The sequence below is a fragment of the Capricornis sumatraensis genome, chromosome 17 (assembly GCF_032405125.1).
Source record: "Capricornis sumatraensis isolate serow.1 chromosome 17, serow.2, whole genome shotgun sequence".
NCBI lineage: Eukaryota > Metazoa > Chordata > Mammalia > Artiodactyla > Bovidae > Capricornis > Capricornis sumatraensis.
This window is the reverse complement of record NC_091085.1, coordinates 47,745,544-47,763,657: the sequence shown is the minus strand read 5'-3', so window position 1 is coordinate 47,763,657 and position 18,114 is coordinate 47,745,544. Positions and strand designations below refer to the sequence as shown.

Below are 18,114 nucleotides of genomic sequence, written 5' to 3'. Positions count from 1 at the left end.
AACACTGGAGTGGGTTGCCGTTTCCTACTCCAGTGCATGAAAGTGAAAAGTGAAAGTGAAGTTGCTCAGTCGTGTCCGACTCTTAGCAACCCCGTGGACTGCAGCCTACCAGGCTCCTCCGTCCATGGGATTTTCCAGGCAAGAGTACTGGAGTGGGTTGCCATTTCCTTGCTAGAGTTATAATTATTATACCTCATGTCTACTTTAGTATGATTGTGATCATCATTTTAAATAGGAGAGGGGAACAGAGAGACCAATCATTCATCCTGCAGATCTTGACAGCCACTGCAGTATTTATATTCAAACGGCTGTTCATCCTAGGAGTTGGTTGTTGTGGTTGTTCAGTCGTTCAGTTGTGTCTGTTTGCGACCCCATGGACTTCTCTGTCTTTCACCATCTCCTGAAGTTTACTTAAACTCGTGTCCATTGAGTTGGTGATGCCATCCAACCATCTCATCCTCTGTTGTCCCCTTCTCCTCCTGCCTTCAGTCTTTCCCAGCATCAGGGTCTCTTCTAATGAGTCAGGCTCTTAGCATCAGGTGGCCAAAGTATTGGAGCTTCAGCATCAGTCCTTCCAATGACTATTCAGAATTGATTTCCTTTAGGATGGACTGGTTTGATTTCCTTGCAGTCCAGGGAACTGTCAAGGGTCTTCTCCAATACCACAGTTCAAAAGCATCAGTCCTTCAGCCCTCGGGCTTCTTTATGGTCCAAGGAGTTGGTGGGAAAAGTTTAATTTGAAAACTGCTGCAGACTGGGATGATGTGGGTCGTAGCATTGTTTTTTGATTGCTAAGTTGTGTCTGACTCTTTGGGACCCCATGAACAGCAGCCCACCAGGCTCCTGTGTCCTCCACTATTTCCTGGAGTTTGCTCAGATTCACGTCCGTTGATGCAGTGATGCTGTCTAACCATCTCACAGTGTAGGGCACAGTAGCTGACTGGATATGGTTGGTAGAGGAAGAGGAAGAGTTAACAGTGATGTAGGGATTTTATTGTAAGTGATTAGGAGAGTGACAGTGTCATGACATGGATGAGGAGAAAAGGGAAAAGAACATGGATGAAAGGGAAAATGATGACTTCAGCTTGGAACCTTTTTAGTTTAAAGTTCCTAATATTCCCACAATGGGGGACATCTGGTCAGTAATCTCTTATTAGCACTAAAGCTCTGGAGAAGGTGCAGGCTAGTGCTGGAGGCATGTGTCTCTAGCTGATAGCTAAAATCATGAAACTAGTGAAGTGCCCAAAGAATATAGCAAGAGGAGGAGTGTATTTTAGGGATAATCTTTAGAGGGTACCTCTGTCCAGATGGTATGATGAGAAAGAACAGCCAAAGAATGAGAGAACAGGAGGGAAGCTGATGATGAAGGCATCTTGAAAACCAAGAGAGAAAACCTTTCAAGAGGATATTGATTGAGTCAGATAGCAGGTCAGGAACTGGGGGGAAAAAAAAAATGACCATGACTTTGGTCCTGAGTGACCCTCAAGAGCACAAAGCACTGGGTGGGGCAATCCAAAAGACAAGTAAATGAGCATGAGAGAGCAAAGTCTGGGGCCATATTGAGCCAAGGACATCTGCCAATGATTGGTCTAGTTCCAGTCTAAGAGGATGGTCACCATTAATTTTATCATTGACCAGCTTCTGCAAAAAAGTCAGAATGGAGACCTACACTAAAGATGAAGAACATTGGCGCAGTTAAGCAAAGAGCTAATTTAACATTTGCTTTGTAGGATTTTGCCCTAAGCCTGGCTCTTTTAGCAATCATAATCATGAGGTTAATGCCAAACATTGGTTGTTTTATTTTTAAAATGAGGAATTAGGCTTTACTAAGTTTGTCCAAATCCCATAAGCTTCATCTGAAATTAAAACTAATCTAATTTATAAATAGATTTTCTGTATTGAAAAATAACACCTTTCTTCTGTATATTTCATCTACAGGTAACATAGCTGTTGTCCCAATTATCAAAACCATTGGTTTGGGCCTTGGAATCTTAATCTGGGGATCATTTAATGCCTTAACTGGATGGGCAAGCTCAAGGTAACACAAAACAGGGTGTTTTCAACTCAGACTCTCTTCACTCACATTCTGTGTAAGGCAGACGCTGATTCCTGCCCTCACAGAGGTCACTTCTTGGAAGACATACACGTAACGTGTTATGTTGAATTGTTTGCCTTAATTCTAAAGAAGTGATCTAACACGCCAATCAAGATAAATAATTTTCTTTAGAGAATGAAATAGGGAGAGAGAAATGGCATTGATATTTATTTTCCTTTTCTGTGTGTGACTGTTTTGTTTCACGTGTTGTACACGTCATCATTCTAATCTTATTTCCACAAACAAATGAGGTATGTGCTGTCTTAGAAGATAACTGACACGCAAAAAGATGAGTGACTTGTTGAAGGTCACAGAGCTAATGAGCCGAGTTCAAACCCAGGCCTAGTAGCTCTAGAGACTGTATTCTTCCCTGTAGGGTCTGAGCCAGGGTCAGCAAATCATTGCCCAGCTTCCACTTTGTAAATAAAATATTATTGGCACAGAGCCAAACACATCCATTTTAGGAACATTTACAGCATGGCTATTTTTACCCCATAAAGGCAGGGGTGAGCAGTTACCAGAGGCCATCCAGTCCACAAAGCCTAAAATATCTACTCTCTTGCCCTTTATGGGAAAGGTAGCCAACCCCTCAGCTCTAGAGTTGAGCTGTCAGATGCGGTTGCCACAAAACATGTGGCTGTGTATATTTAAATTCATTAAAATGTGATAAAACTAAGCATTCAGTTCCTCAGTGGTACTGGCCACATCTCAAGTGCTCCATCACTGAATCTGGTTAGAAGCTGCCCTGTGCAACCATGGAACAGCCATGGAACATTAGAGAAGTCCTGTTGGACTGCACCACCCTCTGTCAGCATTAAGATGAACATTCCAGTTGAGTTTGGGATGATAAATAGAAGGAGGATTTTATTCTAACCTTACTTTTCCAGCTCCTCTTCCTACTCAAAGCACTACAGCAACCTCAGTAATAATGAAACAAACTAACCTCGAAGACATTCTCTCCTGTCCTTTCTCCACCCCCAGCCTGCTGTTTTCTTCTTCTTCTTCTTGTCTCCATTTTTCTCATCCTTGGATGGTTCACAGTGAGTATTGGTAATGGTCACTGCAAGATCAAGGGATTAAAAACAGAATTTAAAGCAATGCCAAAGAGTAGAGATCTTTAACCAAATAGTCACTGAAGTTTACTTCAAATTCTGTACGAAATTGCAGTCAGTTTATCAGCATTCAGTTAGCCATTTAACCTATTTTTTCTTATTTATTTCTTAGTCTTAGCGTGAAAGGGAGTTTTCTTTTAGACAAATACTTTTACATATACTGACTCATTTAATCTTCATAAGAAACCTGTAATTAGGTATAATTATAGATAGAATTATCCCCATTTTAAACATGAGAAGTTGAGACACAATAAAGGGAGTTAACTTATCCAAGTCACAGTTAATAAATCATGGACCTAGGCTTTGAATCAGGAATCTGACCTTGAGTCCATGGCTTTAAACAGTGTGATGCACACATATTCAAAAATATCTGCTTTTTTACAATTTATTTATTTTATTGGACGATAGTTGTTTCATAATGTTGCATTAGTTTCTGCTGTACAGAAAAGTGAATCAGTTATACCTACACATATATCCGCTTTTTTTAGATCATTTTCCCGTATAGGTCATTATAAAGCATTGAGTAGAGGTCTGTGTGCTGTATACAGCAGGCTCTCGTTAGTTACCTGTGTTATACCTAGTGGTTATATATGTCAGTCCCAGGCTCCCAGTTCATCCCACCCCCCTTCCACCTCTTGATGCCCATATGTTTGTTCTCTACCCCTGTGTGTCTATTTCTGCTTTGCAAAGAGTTCATCTGTATTGTTCCTCTGGATTCCACATATGCGCTAATATGCGATCTTTTATGGTATGTTACCTTCTGACTCCCTTCGCTCCGTGTGCCAGTCTCTAGGCCCATCCATGTCTCTGCAAACAGTGCAACATCTGCTTTGCTGTGACTCTCTCCGTTTCCAGGTTTGGCTGGTTTGGAATGAACGCAGAAGAAGTGGCAAAACCGCTGCTCAATTATATTGGAGCTGGGCTGTCTGTAGTAAGGTACGTGGCCATGTGTCATCATTTAATTCTTCCTCCCAACATCAAGAACCATTTTTAAAGATCCTGATGTGTTTACATTGTTTTATATCCACATCTCATCAATCAGCATGATTTTTTTCCTCAGATCCTTCATTTACATTGACAGCCATGACTTCAGAGGATAGAAAATGTCAGCTCTGGGGTTCAGAGCCCCAGCTTCACAGCTAGAAAGCTCCGAGACCCCGGGAAACTGTTCGGCTGTTGTCAAGCTCACTTTCATTATCTGTAATTTTCAGAAAGTCCTCTAAAACATGGCTCATAAATGAGGATCAAATGGCAGTTAATGTATTGAGTTGGCCAATATCTCATTCGAATTTTCCCATATGCACTTATGGAAAAACCCAATGAACTTTTAGGCCAACCCAATATTTTGCAAACTAGAAAATCCTATATGAATCAGCTTTGTGCTGGCTTCCTGTTGCTCTGAAATAGCTACTGGCGCTCTCTTCTTGTTTCATACAGATTCTTTGCCACTCAGTTTCTGCTTTCCCATGGCCTCACTCCCATCTCCTCAGCCTGCTCAAATAAGCACACTCTCACCTGTGACAACACACACTTCTGTAGCTACCTCTTTGGGGGTGTCTAGTTATACTCACTGTATGAACGAGGGTGAAAGTGACTCTGAGTCTCTGCATGGCAGCGTTCAGTCCATAAAAATCATTGCTGAGTTAGGTCACCTTTGATTCACTCCCTTCTCCTCTCTAGACGCCGTCTATATTTCCTGTCAGGACCTCACATAATGGATAACACTGCCTGCGAAGATTTTAGTACTTTTTTATTCTTCAGGGAAAGAACACTATATTTCTTTTCCTCCTGTGGTGATGACTTTTACCCAGTCACATTCAGGAACAATCTCTTTGTCATTGAAATGTTGCCTTCAAGAGTGGTTCCAGGCCAATCAGAGAGGAAATAACATAGATTATTCTACAATAGCAGATTCTTGACATTTTTGGTTAGAGGCAATTTTGTGCATTTTGTACAATTCACATAGCATTCGAGCTTTGAATAGCTCTCTCAAAAACCATTTCTTTACTCCCTAGAATTGGAATGTGGCATGCTTTTATCTTGACTTAATGGTAATTTAAGACCAATTTACCCAGTCCATCAGACATTGTTGTTTTTTTTTTTTTCCGTATTCCTTCTTCCTTTAGAAAGTGTACATTCTTTGAAATGACAGATTATTCATGATTTACCACTTCCACCTGTGTGACCTTAATTTCTCTAAATCTTGGTTTCTTTGTCTGGAGATAAAGTGTGGATAATAATTGCACCAGCCTTATATGACATTTTGAGCATGAAATGAAATAAAATATGGTAGGCACGTAGCTAATACTCTATATGTTGGGTAATTTAAATTACAGCAGTCATTCTTTTGTTAGTAACTTTTGTATACTCAGTTACTCTTTCCTCTTTGGACCTGTGGTGTCCATCCCTGCAGTCAGCTAGTCAGAGTGCCTGGGGAGTCTCCCAGTTTGGCCTGCAGCTTGATCTGAGGCAGGGAGATGCAATGGTCTCTGCCTGTGGTGCATCCTGGCTCTCTTTTGTTGACCTAAAATAAATAGTACACAGCCAGGTCGTCCCCAGCAAAAATGGGTTTATTCGGGATAACAGAGAATTGCCATTCGGGGTCTGCAGCCATGACGAGCCAGTACCAGTCTCCCACATCAAGGGGAGGAGAATTCTATAGAGGGGAGAATGAAGCTGGGAAGGCTGGAGTAAGCAAGGAGTGCATGGATTTTCCCTGACTGAGTCCTGGCCGGGAAGGAAGAGGCGCCTTTTCCTTTCTGTTGGCTCTACCGTCCTCACAGGGTGTGAGAAATTTCCTTTCCCTCTGTTTAAGTAAAGGTTTTGTTTATTTAAAAAATTTATGCTTTCCTAAGAGAAATTTATAAATTAGTTTATTCTGAGTGGAATTCACTGAAATACCTTGGAGTCTCATGGTCAGTATAAGGAAACTTGACATGTGGTCATCTTGGTTTAGGATGTTGCTTTTCTTTTTAAAATTGCAGTGATTGCTTCAGTCCTCCGGACCATCATTTTTAAAGGGTTGCTTGGGTCAGGTCTAGCATTACATTTTTCCTACATGATATCTATTGTAAGGATCAGTCACTTTCCACATTCGGACCACTCCAGGCATGCTAAGCAGCAGAGGATTTAACAGAGGGAATTGATGACAAAAGTGTTACAAGGGCCAAAGGAGCAGAGGGAGGAAAGTGGCCTCACCAGAAGCCCCAGAGCCCCTGTTCCTGCTGGCGCTGTGGGGACAGACTCCCCTGTCCTGAGCTACTGCCACCAATGGAGCCCCCACGAAGGCAATATAGCGCCTCCCTACTTTTGCCTTATTCATGTGTCTCCTGCTGGCAAAGCCAAGATGAAGCACAGTTTGGGAAAACATAGTTTTCAGTCTTCTGGGCTCCATGGTTCAGGAGAGAAGCGGAACTGATGCCAAGAAACAAAGTTAAGACACTCTTTTAGACATGCTTTAGTGAAGATCCAGGAGTCAGAATTCATAAAAAGACAGATCTCCTTTTCAGTTAAAAGCAGGCTCTGGATTATCCTTGAATCTGTCTCCATTCTTTACTTTCCTAACTTGTTTTCCTTGGGGAATGGCTCTGTGAGGAAACCCAGGTCTTGGACTCCAGCCCCTACCTTTCTTCAGAGCTGTGGTCCTTACATGGAACTGTGGAGCAGGCTAGTCATCTTAAGGTAGATGCTCTCTGGGCACCTCCTATTCCATTTCAGGTGGAGTTCCCTGTGGAAGGGGACCCTGCCAGGTCAGGAACAAGGCCAGGACTGTGCAAACCCTGGGCTGTTGCTTCCTTTCTCTTTGCCTGCAACATTTTCAATCAGAATTACTTTTCTTAGGGCTTCCCTGGTGGTCCAGTGGCTAATACTCTGTTCTTCCAATGCAGGGCGCACAGGTTCAATCCCTGGTCAGGGAGCTAAGATTCCCACATCATGTATGTTCAAATAAATTAATTATTTTTAAAAGTACTGTCTTAAAAAAATGAATACTTTTCTTACTTTAGCCTTCCCTGAAAACTGATTTCTCTTCTTGCATTTCTTCTCTGCATGGAAGATATCAGTCACAGTCATCCAAATTCAGAAACTCGGGCTTTTTTTTTTTTTTTCCTTTATAACCCCCCCATATGTAATTCTGTAAAATTCTTTTTGAATGTTTCACAAGTTCCTCCCCTCCTTTGCCTTGGCCCCTTTCTATCTACTCACCTGTATACAGTTGTAAAAATCTCGCATCTCATTTCCCTAGTTCTGTTTTTTCCTTGGTCAGAATGACTTGCTTGTATCTGCTCTCAAATCAGGACATCACTCTTCTATTTAAGAACCTCTGAAGGCTCCCCACTGGATTCACAATAAATCTGTTTCCTTAGTCTGGCACGTCCCCCATAGTTACAGATCTAGAGCTTCCTTCCAGCATGGTTTCTCCTGTGTTGTCACCTCATTGACCTGGAATTACTTATCACAGCATACCTGGCACTTCCCTCAGCCCCAAGAGCCCTTTCCTGTTTCATTGGCCACCCTGAAATTTCAGCTAAGATTTCCCATCTGATGATGTTTTCTTCTTCCTAAATTCCTACTGTATTTTGCCCTTCCTCTATTGATATTATCCACATCCCCCAGGTCTGTTTTGTATTATTCACACAACCATCTTTATCCTTAAACCATGGGATCCTGAAGGACAAAGTCTGCTCTTTGTACCATCTCCCCCACCATCACTATCAGACAGTGCTTGACTCAGAGTAAACGCTTGTTGAAATCAGTTTTCAGTGTAAACACACACGCATGTGAGTTTTCCTAATAGAAAGTTGCAGATCTAGGGAAATTGGAAAGATTGAAAATGTAGAAAAGCATCCTTGCCTGTAATATAATTGATTTTTTTTTCTTTTTTTGCTTCCCATGCTTTTGACAAGATTTCTAGACTTTCTCATGGAACTTTGTGTTTGACAAACCGCACCAAGTTCTTTGTATCTATAGCCCAGAAGGCTACGTGATCTATTTACCTTTATGTTCATATTAATATATTGACATATATGATATACCTCATTACCTTGCCCTAACTTAGTGCCACCATATCCTCTCTTGACCTGACTTAGCTGGGATTCTTCTTTCTGACTTACCCATTTTGTGTCTAGTCACCCAGGCTCAGATGGCTGACTTAGTCTTGATTTCTATCATATGCTCAGCACCCTTCTCTTCCATCCGGTTTATAGTTAAGATTCTCAACTGATTAACAAATTTTGAGTTTTTTTCATGTGCCAATAAGTACCTTGAGAATTTTGTGACCATTTTTTAAATTGTTTTTAATTATCAAAGACTATAATTGTACACTATTGAGAAGTATAGACCAAAACATAATTATTGGAGGACAGTTGCTCATCACAGCTCTGTAACGTGGGTCTCTCCCCATTTTTTAGATGAAAACAGTTGAAGGTCAGAGAGATTAACTGATTTGTTGGAAAGCCGTACAGGTGTTTGAAGAAGCATTCAAGGACTTTCTCTGGATCCTTCAAGTATTTTTTTTTTAATGTTAGCTCATATCTTTATTAACCAATATACAATTACTTGTTTTCTGGTTTGTTGAAACAATAGGTCAAACAACATTTGCCATAATAATGTCTGTCAAAATGACTGGCCATAAAAACTCCAGCACCACATTCATCTGAGGGACATTCATAAAAGGCAACTGATTTTGCCATTTTCATCCACCTTATAGTATTTCAGAACAGCCAGCTTAACCTTCTTTCTCTTATGCTTGTTCTTCTTGGGAGCGGTGTAAGACTTCTTCTTCCTTTTCTTAGCACCACCACGAAGTCTCAACAAAAGATGAAGAGTGGACTCCTTTTGAATGTTGTAGTCAGACAGAGTACATCCATCTTTCAGTTGCTTGCCAGCAAAGATCAGTCTTTGCTGGTCAGGAGGAGCTCCTTCCTTACCCTGGACCTTGGCCTTTACATTTTCTGTGGGATCCGAGGGCTCGACCTCAGGAGTGATGGTCTTCCCCGTCAGGGTCTTCACGAAAATCTGCATCTTGGCGGTCGTTCCACCGCAGATGGCAGATCCGAAGCTCCTTCAAGTATTTCTAAAATATCATTCTCTATTGTTATTAGAAAACAGACTGGTCTATACAAAGTACAAAGTTTTCATGGTAATTTTGTGGAGAAAATGCAAAGGTAGTGTCTTAATATTAGCTTTGTGAATTAACATATATATGAGCACACACATGTTTACATATTTAACAATTAAGATAGACAAGTACTTTGAGGACCTTGAAAGAGTAGAAAATGTCGTTCCTATTCAATTTTCTATGGAATTGGAACATCTTTAGAGAAAAAAGATTGCACGGAAAATAGTCTGGATTGTGTGATGACGGTTCTCAGTGTTGCAGGAATTCAGAAAAGAGGAGGATTTGGGGAGGATTGGCTTGGGGAGAGCTCCCCTCTCACAGTCAGTAGTCACCTCTTCTGTAGTTTGGATAAGAGGCAAGAATATGGTATGCTCAGCTAAGGAAGACTGGCAAGCAAGACATGAAAGCTTGGAGCAGGGACTGGTCAGAGAAAGAAGTCCATGGGGGAGTTATGTTCAGGAAGGTTGGGTGTGGCATGAAGTAGAGAGCAATAAAAGAAGGACTTCCCAGGTGGTTCATTGGTTAAGATTCTGCTTGCCAGTGCAAGGGCACGATTCCATCTGTGGTCTGGGAAGATCCTACACGCCAGACGGCAAATAGACCTGTGCGTCAAAACTACTACTGAAGCCCACATCCCTAGAGTCTGTGCTCTGCAACAGGAGAAGCCACTGCGATGAGAAACCCACACAGCACAACTAGCGAGAGTCTCTCTCACTTGCCACAACTAGGGAAAGCCCGCACACAGCAACAAAGACCCGGCACAGCCCAAGATAAATAAATAAACACATTTTTAAAAAATCAAAAGGAAACTTGAATTTCCTATGGGATGGAGTATGGAGCCAGTTAAGTGTATAAGGCAAACAAGAGACTGAAGTAAGGAAGCCACTAGACATTTTTAATTTTTATACACATGATAGCATATCTGGGTGCCCAGTCTGCACCCACCTATCTATACTATTTCAGTCTCATGTGTGCTTTGAAAACTTCTTATATTGCTTTCACTTTTGAGCCATGCAAATGTTTTAAAAACAGAAATAGCAAAAGAATACTAGAGTTGTCACTTTCCTTCAGTTAATTAAATACTTTAACACATTTTAACATTTCTGCATAGTTTAAAAGTCAAGGTCATTGAGGTATTTATTACAAAGATGCTGGACATGAATAGTTAGTAAATTAGGAGAGAGAGGTTCAAGGGCAAAAAAGATCATTAGGTTTACATGTGTTTTTATCTCTTAAAATATAGTCTGGAGGTCTTTCCATGTCAGAACATAGAGGGTAGCCTCGTTCCTTTTGTATGGCTGTGTTGTCTTTCATCACACGACCATGCAGATCAGCTCACCTGAGTGTGGCTGTGCCTGTGTTATAGGGCCTGGAGCAGCGTTGGTAAGGGCAGGAGTGGACGCACCTGTGCCCTTGGTTTCTGGCCCCAGAGTCTCCTCCTTGGGGGTCGCACAGTCTGCACTCATGTCAGTGGTGCTTTTCTCCTCCAGGTTGTTCAAGCATGTTAAGCTTTTGGGTTTTTGTCAATAGAATAGGTGAGACATATATTTCAATGTAGTTTTCATTTGTATTTTTCTTGCCATGCAATTCCAGCACTAAGCAGGAATAAAAAGAAGGATGAGGTCATTGACTGAAATAAGGAAACTGGGAGAAAGAGCTGATTTGGGAGGGAAGCTTATGAGTTTAGCTTTTTTTTTTTCCTTGGTGTTCCAACAGAATTTTATTTACAAATACAGATAGTGAGAAGACTTCCCTAGTGGTCTACTGGTTAAGAATCCACCTTTCTTTTCTTTTTTTTTTTTTAACTTTAAAATAAGATTGAGGAGAGACATCAAAGAGAATGTCAGGGCTGGAGAAATGGCAGGATCCCTGCAAAGGAAGTTTGGAAGTAATACCATTAGGTCTTCATTTTAGCTCTGTTTTCCCTTAAAATGCAGGCATCTTAATGTGAACCAGGGTTATGATAAACGTCACTAAAATTTATTTTCTTTACAGTGCTTTCATATTTTTGTTCATCAAAAGTGAAATACCAAATAACACATATTCCGTGGACACCACACCACTGATATCAGAGCATGTGAGTACAGAATGAGAACCACCTTGATATGAAACGTGAAATTAGGATAAAAGGAAACTGCATGGATTTGAACTCAGATGAGAGGGTGGTGGGGTATGTTGTTAAATCAAGGCTATCTGAAATATCTTAGCATATTTATCATAGGTAGGTTTATGTAGCAGTCAGTCCATATTTCCACAGTAAAATTTCTCAACCAACACAGAGGTCTAGTTGTTTTTTTAAATGGTAGATCCCTAGTAGGAGATGTTCATACAAGCCCATATTTTGTAATAACTTAAGGATGTCGTGGTACAGGAATTCTAAATACTACAGAGGAGTGAAAAGTACATAGAAAGGAGGAGGGAGCAGGTTTTAATAACTCCAGGGAGGGCAGCAGGTAACCGATCACAGGAAGTTAATGAAAAGGTAAATCAGGTTGTATGCATGTAGGAATTAGACTTGGTTTTCTTCTCATTTTTCTGCCATATCTCTTCCACTCAAAGGAGAAGACAGGAACTATGTAAGGAGTCTGTGTTTTGACCTTAAAGAAGCTAAATGAGTCTGAACATAGCAAACCTAAATTAAGCAGGGACAGTCTTTCCAAGACAACCCACACAGCACCAGTCCCAGTGGCTCCACCTCACAGAAGCAATTTCAGGGCAAACCCCCACGGCCATGAGCACAGACTCCTGTCCTCCTGTGTCACGTGTCTTGTCCACCTGCCAGGGCCCAGTGCTAGCAAGCTGGCCTCAATCCCGCATCCCACCCCCACATTCAGGCAATGCCCCCCTGGAAGACACAGCCTCTACTCCTTACTTCAAAATTAATCTTTCTTCCCCCTCTTATCTTTCCCATATCAAAACTCTTCTCAACTAAGGTGACAGAAACCTTAGTTAAATTGACACTAAGTATGTTAGTCACTCAGTCATGTCTGACTCTTTGGGACCACATGGACTGTAGCCCCAACAAGGCTCTTCTGTCCATGGGATTCTCCAGGCAAGGATACTGGAGTGGGTTGCCATTTCCTTCTCCAGGGGATCTTCCCAACCCAGGGATCGAACCTGGGTCTTCTGCATTACAGGCAGATTCTTTACCATCTGAGTCACCAGGGGAGTTAAGTTAAATAATAAGTAGCTTAGGTGTAAGAGCAAAGAGATGTATTCATCCACGGGCACCTCTAATCAGGGAGCTCTTTAGACAGGATGGAGAAGAGAGATGGGGAGAAGGTGTCTGGTGTCCTTGTGTACTTTAGTGTTCCAGATACCTCCTAACCAGCCTCCCTTCAAACAATGGAGGAGCGGAGGAAATAAATGCAACTTGGGGGAAGCTGCATAGGAGTCTAATTGCCTTAGAGTTTTCCATCAAGCTGGCAGTAGGTAAGCCAACTAAGATTAAAGATGCATAAAGTGTTGATTATGATGCAGCCATACATCCAGAGGTCTTCATGGGGGAAGAAAGCATCGTTGTCAGAAGAAAGCTTGACCTAGCACATTGAAATTAGAATTCAATTCTAATTTCTCATTTCTTTTTATTAGGAGTATAGCATCAAGGAAACCTCAGCTAAGAGACAAAGATGATTGCTTTGATAGAAATATTATGAACTTGGGCAAATTTTTCCTAAGTTAGAATATGAGCTAATCTTGAAACAAGGCTGGAAGTGTTTAAGCAACCAATTTAGATTTTAAAAATCTGGATAAAAATATGCCTGTCGATCTTAAGTACTCCGTAGTAGAAGAGTCTTAAGTTCTAATTTCTTTACAGATTATTCAGTTCAGTTCAGTTCAGTTCATTTCAGTCGTTCAGTCGTGTCTGACTCTTTGCGACCCCATGAATCGCAGCACGCCAGGCCTCCCTGTCCATCACCATCTCCCGGAGTTTATCCAAACTCATGTCCATCGAGTCGGTAATGCCATCCAGCCATCTCATCCTCTGACAGATTATTAAAGTTTGCAAATAAAATGTAAGCACTAATAACCTCGTTAGTTTTGATAGGTGTATCAAAGTAGCCATTTATTAAACTGTGAAAAACATTTTAAAAGAGACCAGACCATTCTGAGTAAAAGAGAAACAGAATCGGAAACATGTGATCTAGTGATGCCCACAGAATCAGAATACAGGGTGACATGGTTTTATTTTATTTTAAAGTGTATTTAAGACAGAAGAGAAAAACACTGAAAATCTTGTCACCAGTGTGGCTATTAATTGAATGCTGTTTTTCTTTTTTTCTTTTTCTGTTTTTTCCAATGTTTTCAATAGGTGATTAACAAAACTCAAGATCCTGATCCTGATCCTGACTGTTCCTGGGTGGATAAACTTTCCACCACACAAAGCCGCTTAGTGTAAGAAGAGGTTCTGTTATTCTGTGTCATATATGGTTACAGCAAGGATAAGCAGAGTGGAGTTGTATCCATTTGAGCTCAAGATAAAAATGGTCACACAAGCTTTGACTTCTTAACTTCATGGTAGAGAGACTTTCTGGTCCCTTGTGGAATTTTACAGCACAGAGGGCCTTGATCTCAGTGCTTCAAGGAATTCCCAACCCCCTGCAGTGTTTCTAGTCAATAAGTTACTCACAGAAGCAATCTCATTTTGCAGGACTTTCATGCCTAAAGTAAAAGGAAAGATTTTTTAAAAAGCAAAGTAAAGGAAAAGTACAGGCCACAGAGTGTGACAACTAATAGGCTCCCAGCAATCACTGTCGAATTAGGCAATCCACAGCTCTAGCCAAGATGACCACTGTGCCCTAGGAATCCCTCCACTTATGTATTTATTGTCAAATACGGTAGAATATTTTGTGTCCATGTAGGTCCTAGTCCCCACCCCTGCACTGTCTCTGTAAAGAGTGAAGACTTAGACTCAACAATAGCTCCTCTATTTAGGGGTTCGGGGGGCTAGCAAAGAAATATGAGAATGATACGTTTTATGTATGAACCTTTATATGTTTATGTAAGAAATATGAATACATAATAGTATGTAGCTTGCATTTTTCAATTGAGGGCTATTTTAGACTTTATGTGGTGATACTTTAAGAACAGAAAGCATGTCCTCTGTTAGTATAGACACTGTCTTCACAGTGGAAAGAAGCAGTGCTGGGCACATAAAAAATATTTGAATCAATTAAATGAAGGAAAGAATGAACTAACCTATAGGCTTTGGAAGCAAAAAATATGTTATTTTTGCTTTGAAATAAAATCGATCTCTCCAACAAAACGTTTTTTACGAAGCATCACCTTCATTAAGGGAATATTTGTTCACTCTTTCAGTTGTCCATTGGACAGCCTAGCCCATTAGTCTGGTCTGTGTTTGGGACCCTCCAGGATTTGTGGTCTTTACCACGATGTAGAGGTTTCCATCATGAACAGAGCTCATTGGTCTTTTGAGTACCTACAGTCTTATATTCCTCAAAGCACCACAAAAATAGACTTTAAGAACTTATTTTTAAGCTTAGAAAGGAATGGTTTTTGCCTAAAATTCTTTCCTGTTTCATGCCATTCTCCTTTATTTTAAGCTAAAGGGACTGTTCTAAAATATTACCTCCCACCACAGTCAATGAAGACTGTTGCTTCAGCAGATATAGCCCAAGTATGAAGGCCCAACATGACTCTACTGCTTAAGGCAAAACATTTTCTTTTCATAAAAGTAATGTTTTATCTGAAATATTCAAATTATTTTATTAAGGAATTTCCTGGCAGTCGATTGGTTAAGACTTGGCTCTTTTGCTGCTGTGGACCCAAGTTCCATCCCTGGTCTGGGGAACTAAGATTCTATAAGTCACCCAGGATGGTCCAACTTTTTGGGACCCCATGGACTGTAACCCTCCAGGCTCCTCTGTCCATGGGATTTCCCTGGCAATAATACTGGAGTGGGTTGCCATTTCCTACTACGGGGATCTTCCTGACTCAGGGATCACATAGGGGATCTTCTTGACTCAGGGATCGAACCCGAGTCTCCTGCACTGCAGGCAGATTCTTTACCACCAAGCCATCAGTGAAGTCCTAATTTAGAGAGCCATGTTTTTTCATGTCACTTGTAGACTGTGATAGCAATATTCTCGGCTATGTAACGACAATTTATAATTGTATATAATTATAATTAATTATAATTATATAATTATAATATAATTATAATTGTAGATAATTTATAATAATAATCCTCTACAGTGTCTGTAAATCATGTCCTTCCACCATTAGATAGTGAAGGGCTGAAGCTGTGTCCCAGCAAGGTACCTGGATGCTGCAGGGCATTCCTGGGACGTTTGCTCATCACCCCGATTGAGATAGATGGGTAATTGCTACATGATGCCATGTGATTTACATTTTGAAGCATGCTTTAGATATGATTCCATTTATGTTTGGCAGAAATATTGCTTTGGGCCAAGATGAATAGAAATGTATTTGTTTTTTAAGGGGCTGCAGTCTCGCAGTGATATCTGGAATTCTCTATGGATCTACATTTGTGCCCATCATTTACATCAAGGACCACAGCAAAAGAAATGATAGTATATATGCAGGGGCAAGCCAGAATGGTGAGAGGAAAAGTCATTTTACTTCATAAGTAAACTCAATACCTGTGTTTCTACTTAAGACTATAAAAAGAAACGGACTGTAGTAGATATTGGTACATAGATTGGTTGATGGAAATACAATGAAAAATCAAGTTAAGAAGGAAAAAAGGGAAATTTTGTCTGAGCCAAACTGAGCATTATCACCCGGGAGACCCACTCTCTGAAGCTCTGAGAACAATTCCACCTGTTAAAAGTTGAAGGCACTTTTGAGACAAAGGATGTACATCAAAATGACATACTGACATTTCACGTAAAGTTCACCAAGGACACACAGTCTAGGGAAGCATAGTACAAAGTGAACAGCGAGTCACCATGACCCCCTGCAGAGCTGGGAAGGAATGTTATTCTTTTAAGAAGTTATTAATACATCACTAGCATGAGAAGAAAGAAAGAAATTGATCTTTATGGTCAAGCAAGTGCCCTCATCTTTGAGAAGCTCTGATTAAAGTCAAAGGCAGGTGCACACTTTGTGTTAGAGAGGGAGAAAGCCCAGACAGACACAGACAGAATTTTATGCTTAAGCTTTCTCATCCCGTCTTAAAGTATAAATTTCCTTTCATCAGATTTGATCTTACTTTGTCATTGTAAGTGGTGAATTAGAAGGGCCCTGGAAACTAAAAGAAATAAAGGACTATTTCAATATTTTCATATGATCTTCAACATATGAATGGAATCGATTTTAGTCAAGATTCATTTCAGCTACTTGGATCTTAATATATGGTTTCTGGCTTTGCTGCAAGATTTGGAGGTTATTTTCCAGTTTGATGATCTCTGGGAAAATGTGTGTTCTTCTCCTCTTTAAAAAAGAAACTGAAGTGAGGCATACAGTGCTTTCAATTCAAGTAAAGGTCAAAATATAGCCTGCTTAGGATATTATTTTTCAAGCACAAAGTAGTACATTGAAAGACCCAACGTAATGCTTGCAAATTGTCTCAGGTTCTAGTGATAGAATTCATCTCTCAGATGTCACCTCCACACTGCATGCAACAGCCTTCTTCTACAGGCTCAGAAGGAGATGAGAGGGTCTAGTTCAGGATCCTGTGGTTATATTGAAATGTGGCTCACATCTATGATGGTAAAAGAAGAGATCATGGCTAAGTCAGTTCTACCTCAGTGGCATGGAAAATGAATGTCATCTGAGGGCAAGTCATGAGGGGTAGGTGGATGGAAAAACTGGGATCTGAACTCTAATTGAACAGATTGACTTTGAATAGATACCATGGGTTTTTTTTCCCCCCTTATATGTTCAGCCCCACAAACAGTTCCCAAAGTACTTTTATTACCTTCTGTGTTTTTTAAGATTTTATGCAAATATTTTTTGTATTTTTATTCTTTTTGTTTTAAAGGATAAAAACTAATAAACATAGAATCACTTAGGAAAAATTAAGAGGGAAGGGAAAATGAATGACAAAGTAAAATGTAACCATGAACGAGTCTTAAAAACTGCACCACACTTGTACACTTGCTAGTAATGAGTCATAAATTTGGCTCTAAGATTCTTAAAGCCACAAAGGAAATCAGATCAGTCCCAGAATTCAGCAAACACAAGATAAAAACAACTGATTGTTCAGAAGCACAGTTGTTCTTGGTCCTGGAGCATAATGAACAATGTCCTTAACAATCTCTTCACATAAATAGTACAATCAGGTCTAAGGGATCTTTTTATGGCAACTCAAATGTAGTCTGATAGAAACACACTTTATTTTGATTCATTCAAAACTAATTCAAGGGGGCATAGTTTTTATTTCATTTATTTAATAATCACATAAGTAGTGTATGCTGTGTCTTGGGCACTCTTCTAATTACAATAATAACTTGATTGATCCTCATAGCAGCTTTACTGTTTGGGTACCATTATTATCCTGGTTTTACAATAAGATGAGACAGAGAGATAAAAGTTAATTTACTCAAGTCTCCAAGTTAGCAAATGGTGGATTCAGGAGTCTCACCAGGTCGTCTGTGTTTCTGATCACTAGATTAAACTGCCTTTTGTGATGGTCTTGGGACAGACATGTTGTGATATGACTCAGAAGCAGGATGTAAGACTTGAGAAGAATAGGCAAGCTCTTTGACTTTCAAGCTCTCCTCTCTAAGCATGGCTGCCCATCCTCTAGATTGCATTGAGAAAAACACTGGGCCCAAAGTGACCTTCCCGGCCAAGAACCTGCT

General features: G+C 40.4%; 1 protein-coding gene and 1 pseudogene across 1 annotated transcript in view; one reads left to right on the top strand and one right to left on the bottom strand.

The window, feature by feature from the left end:
* TMEM144 (transmembrane protein 144) overlaps window positions 1–18,114 on the top strand; it is a 45,325-nt gene that overhangs the window by 13,882 nt on the left and 13,329 nt on the right. Inside the window, exons 4-8 of the mRNA XM_068990308.1 lie at window positions 1,939–2,038; window positions 4,063–4,143; window positions 11,321–11,402; window positions 13,638–13,720; window positions 15,788–15,906. Of these exons, the coding sequence (XP_068846409.1) occupies window positions 1,939–2,038; window positions 4,063–4,143; window positions 11,321–11,402; window positions 13,638–13,720; window positions 15,788–15,906 (465 nt within the window). The remainder of the gene's footprint in view (window positions 1–1,938; window positions 2,039–4,062; window positions 4,144–11,320; window positions 11,403–13,637; window positions 13,721–15,787; window positions 15,907–18,114) is intronic.
* Window positions 8,760–9,228, bottom strand: LOC138093926 (ubiquitin-ribosomal protein eS31 fusion protein-like; annotated as a pseudogene).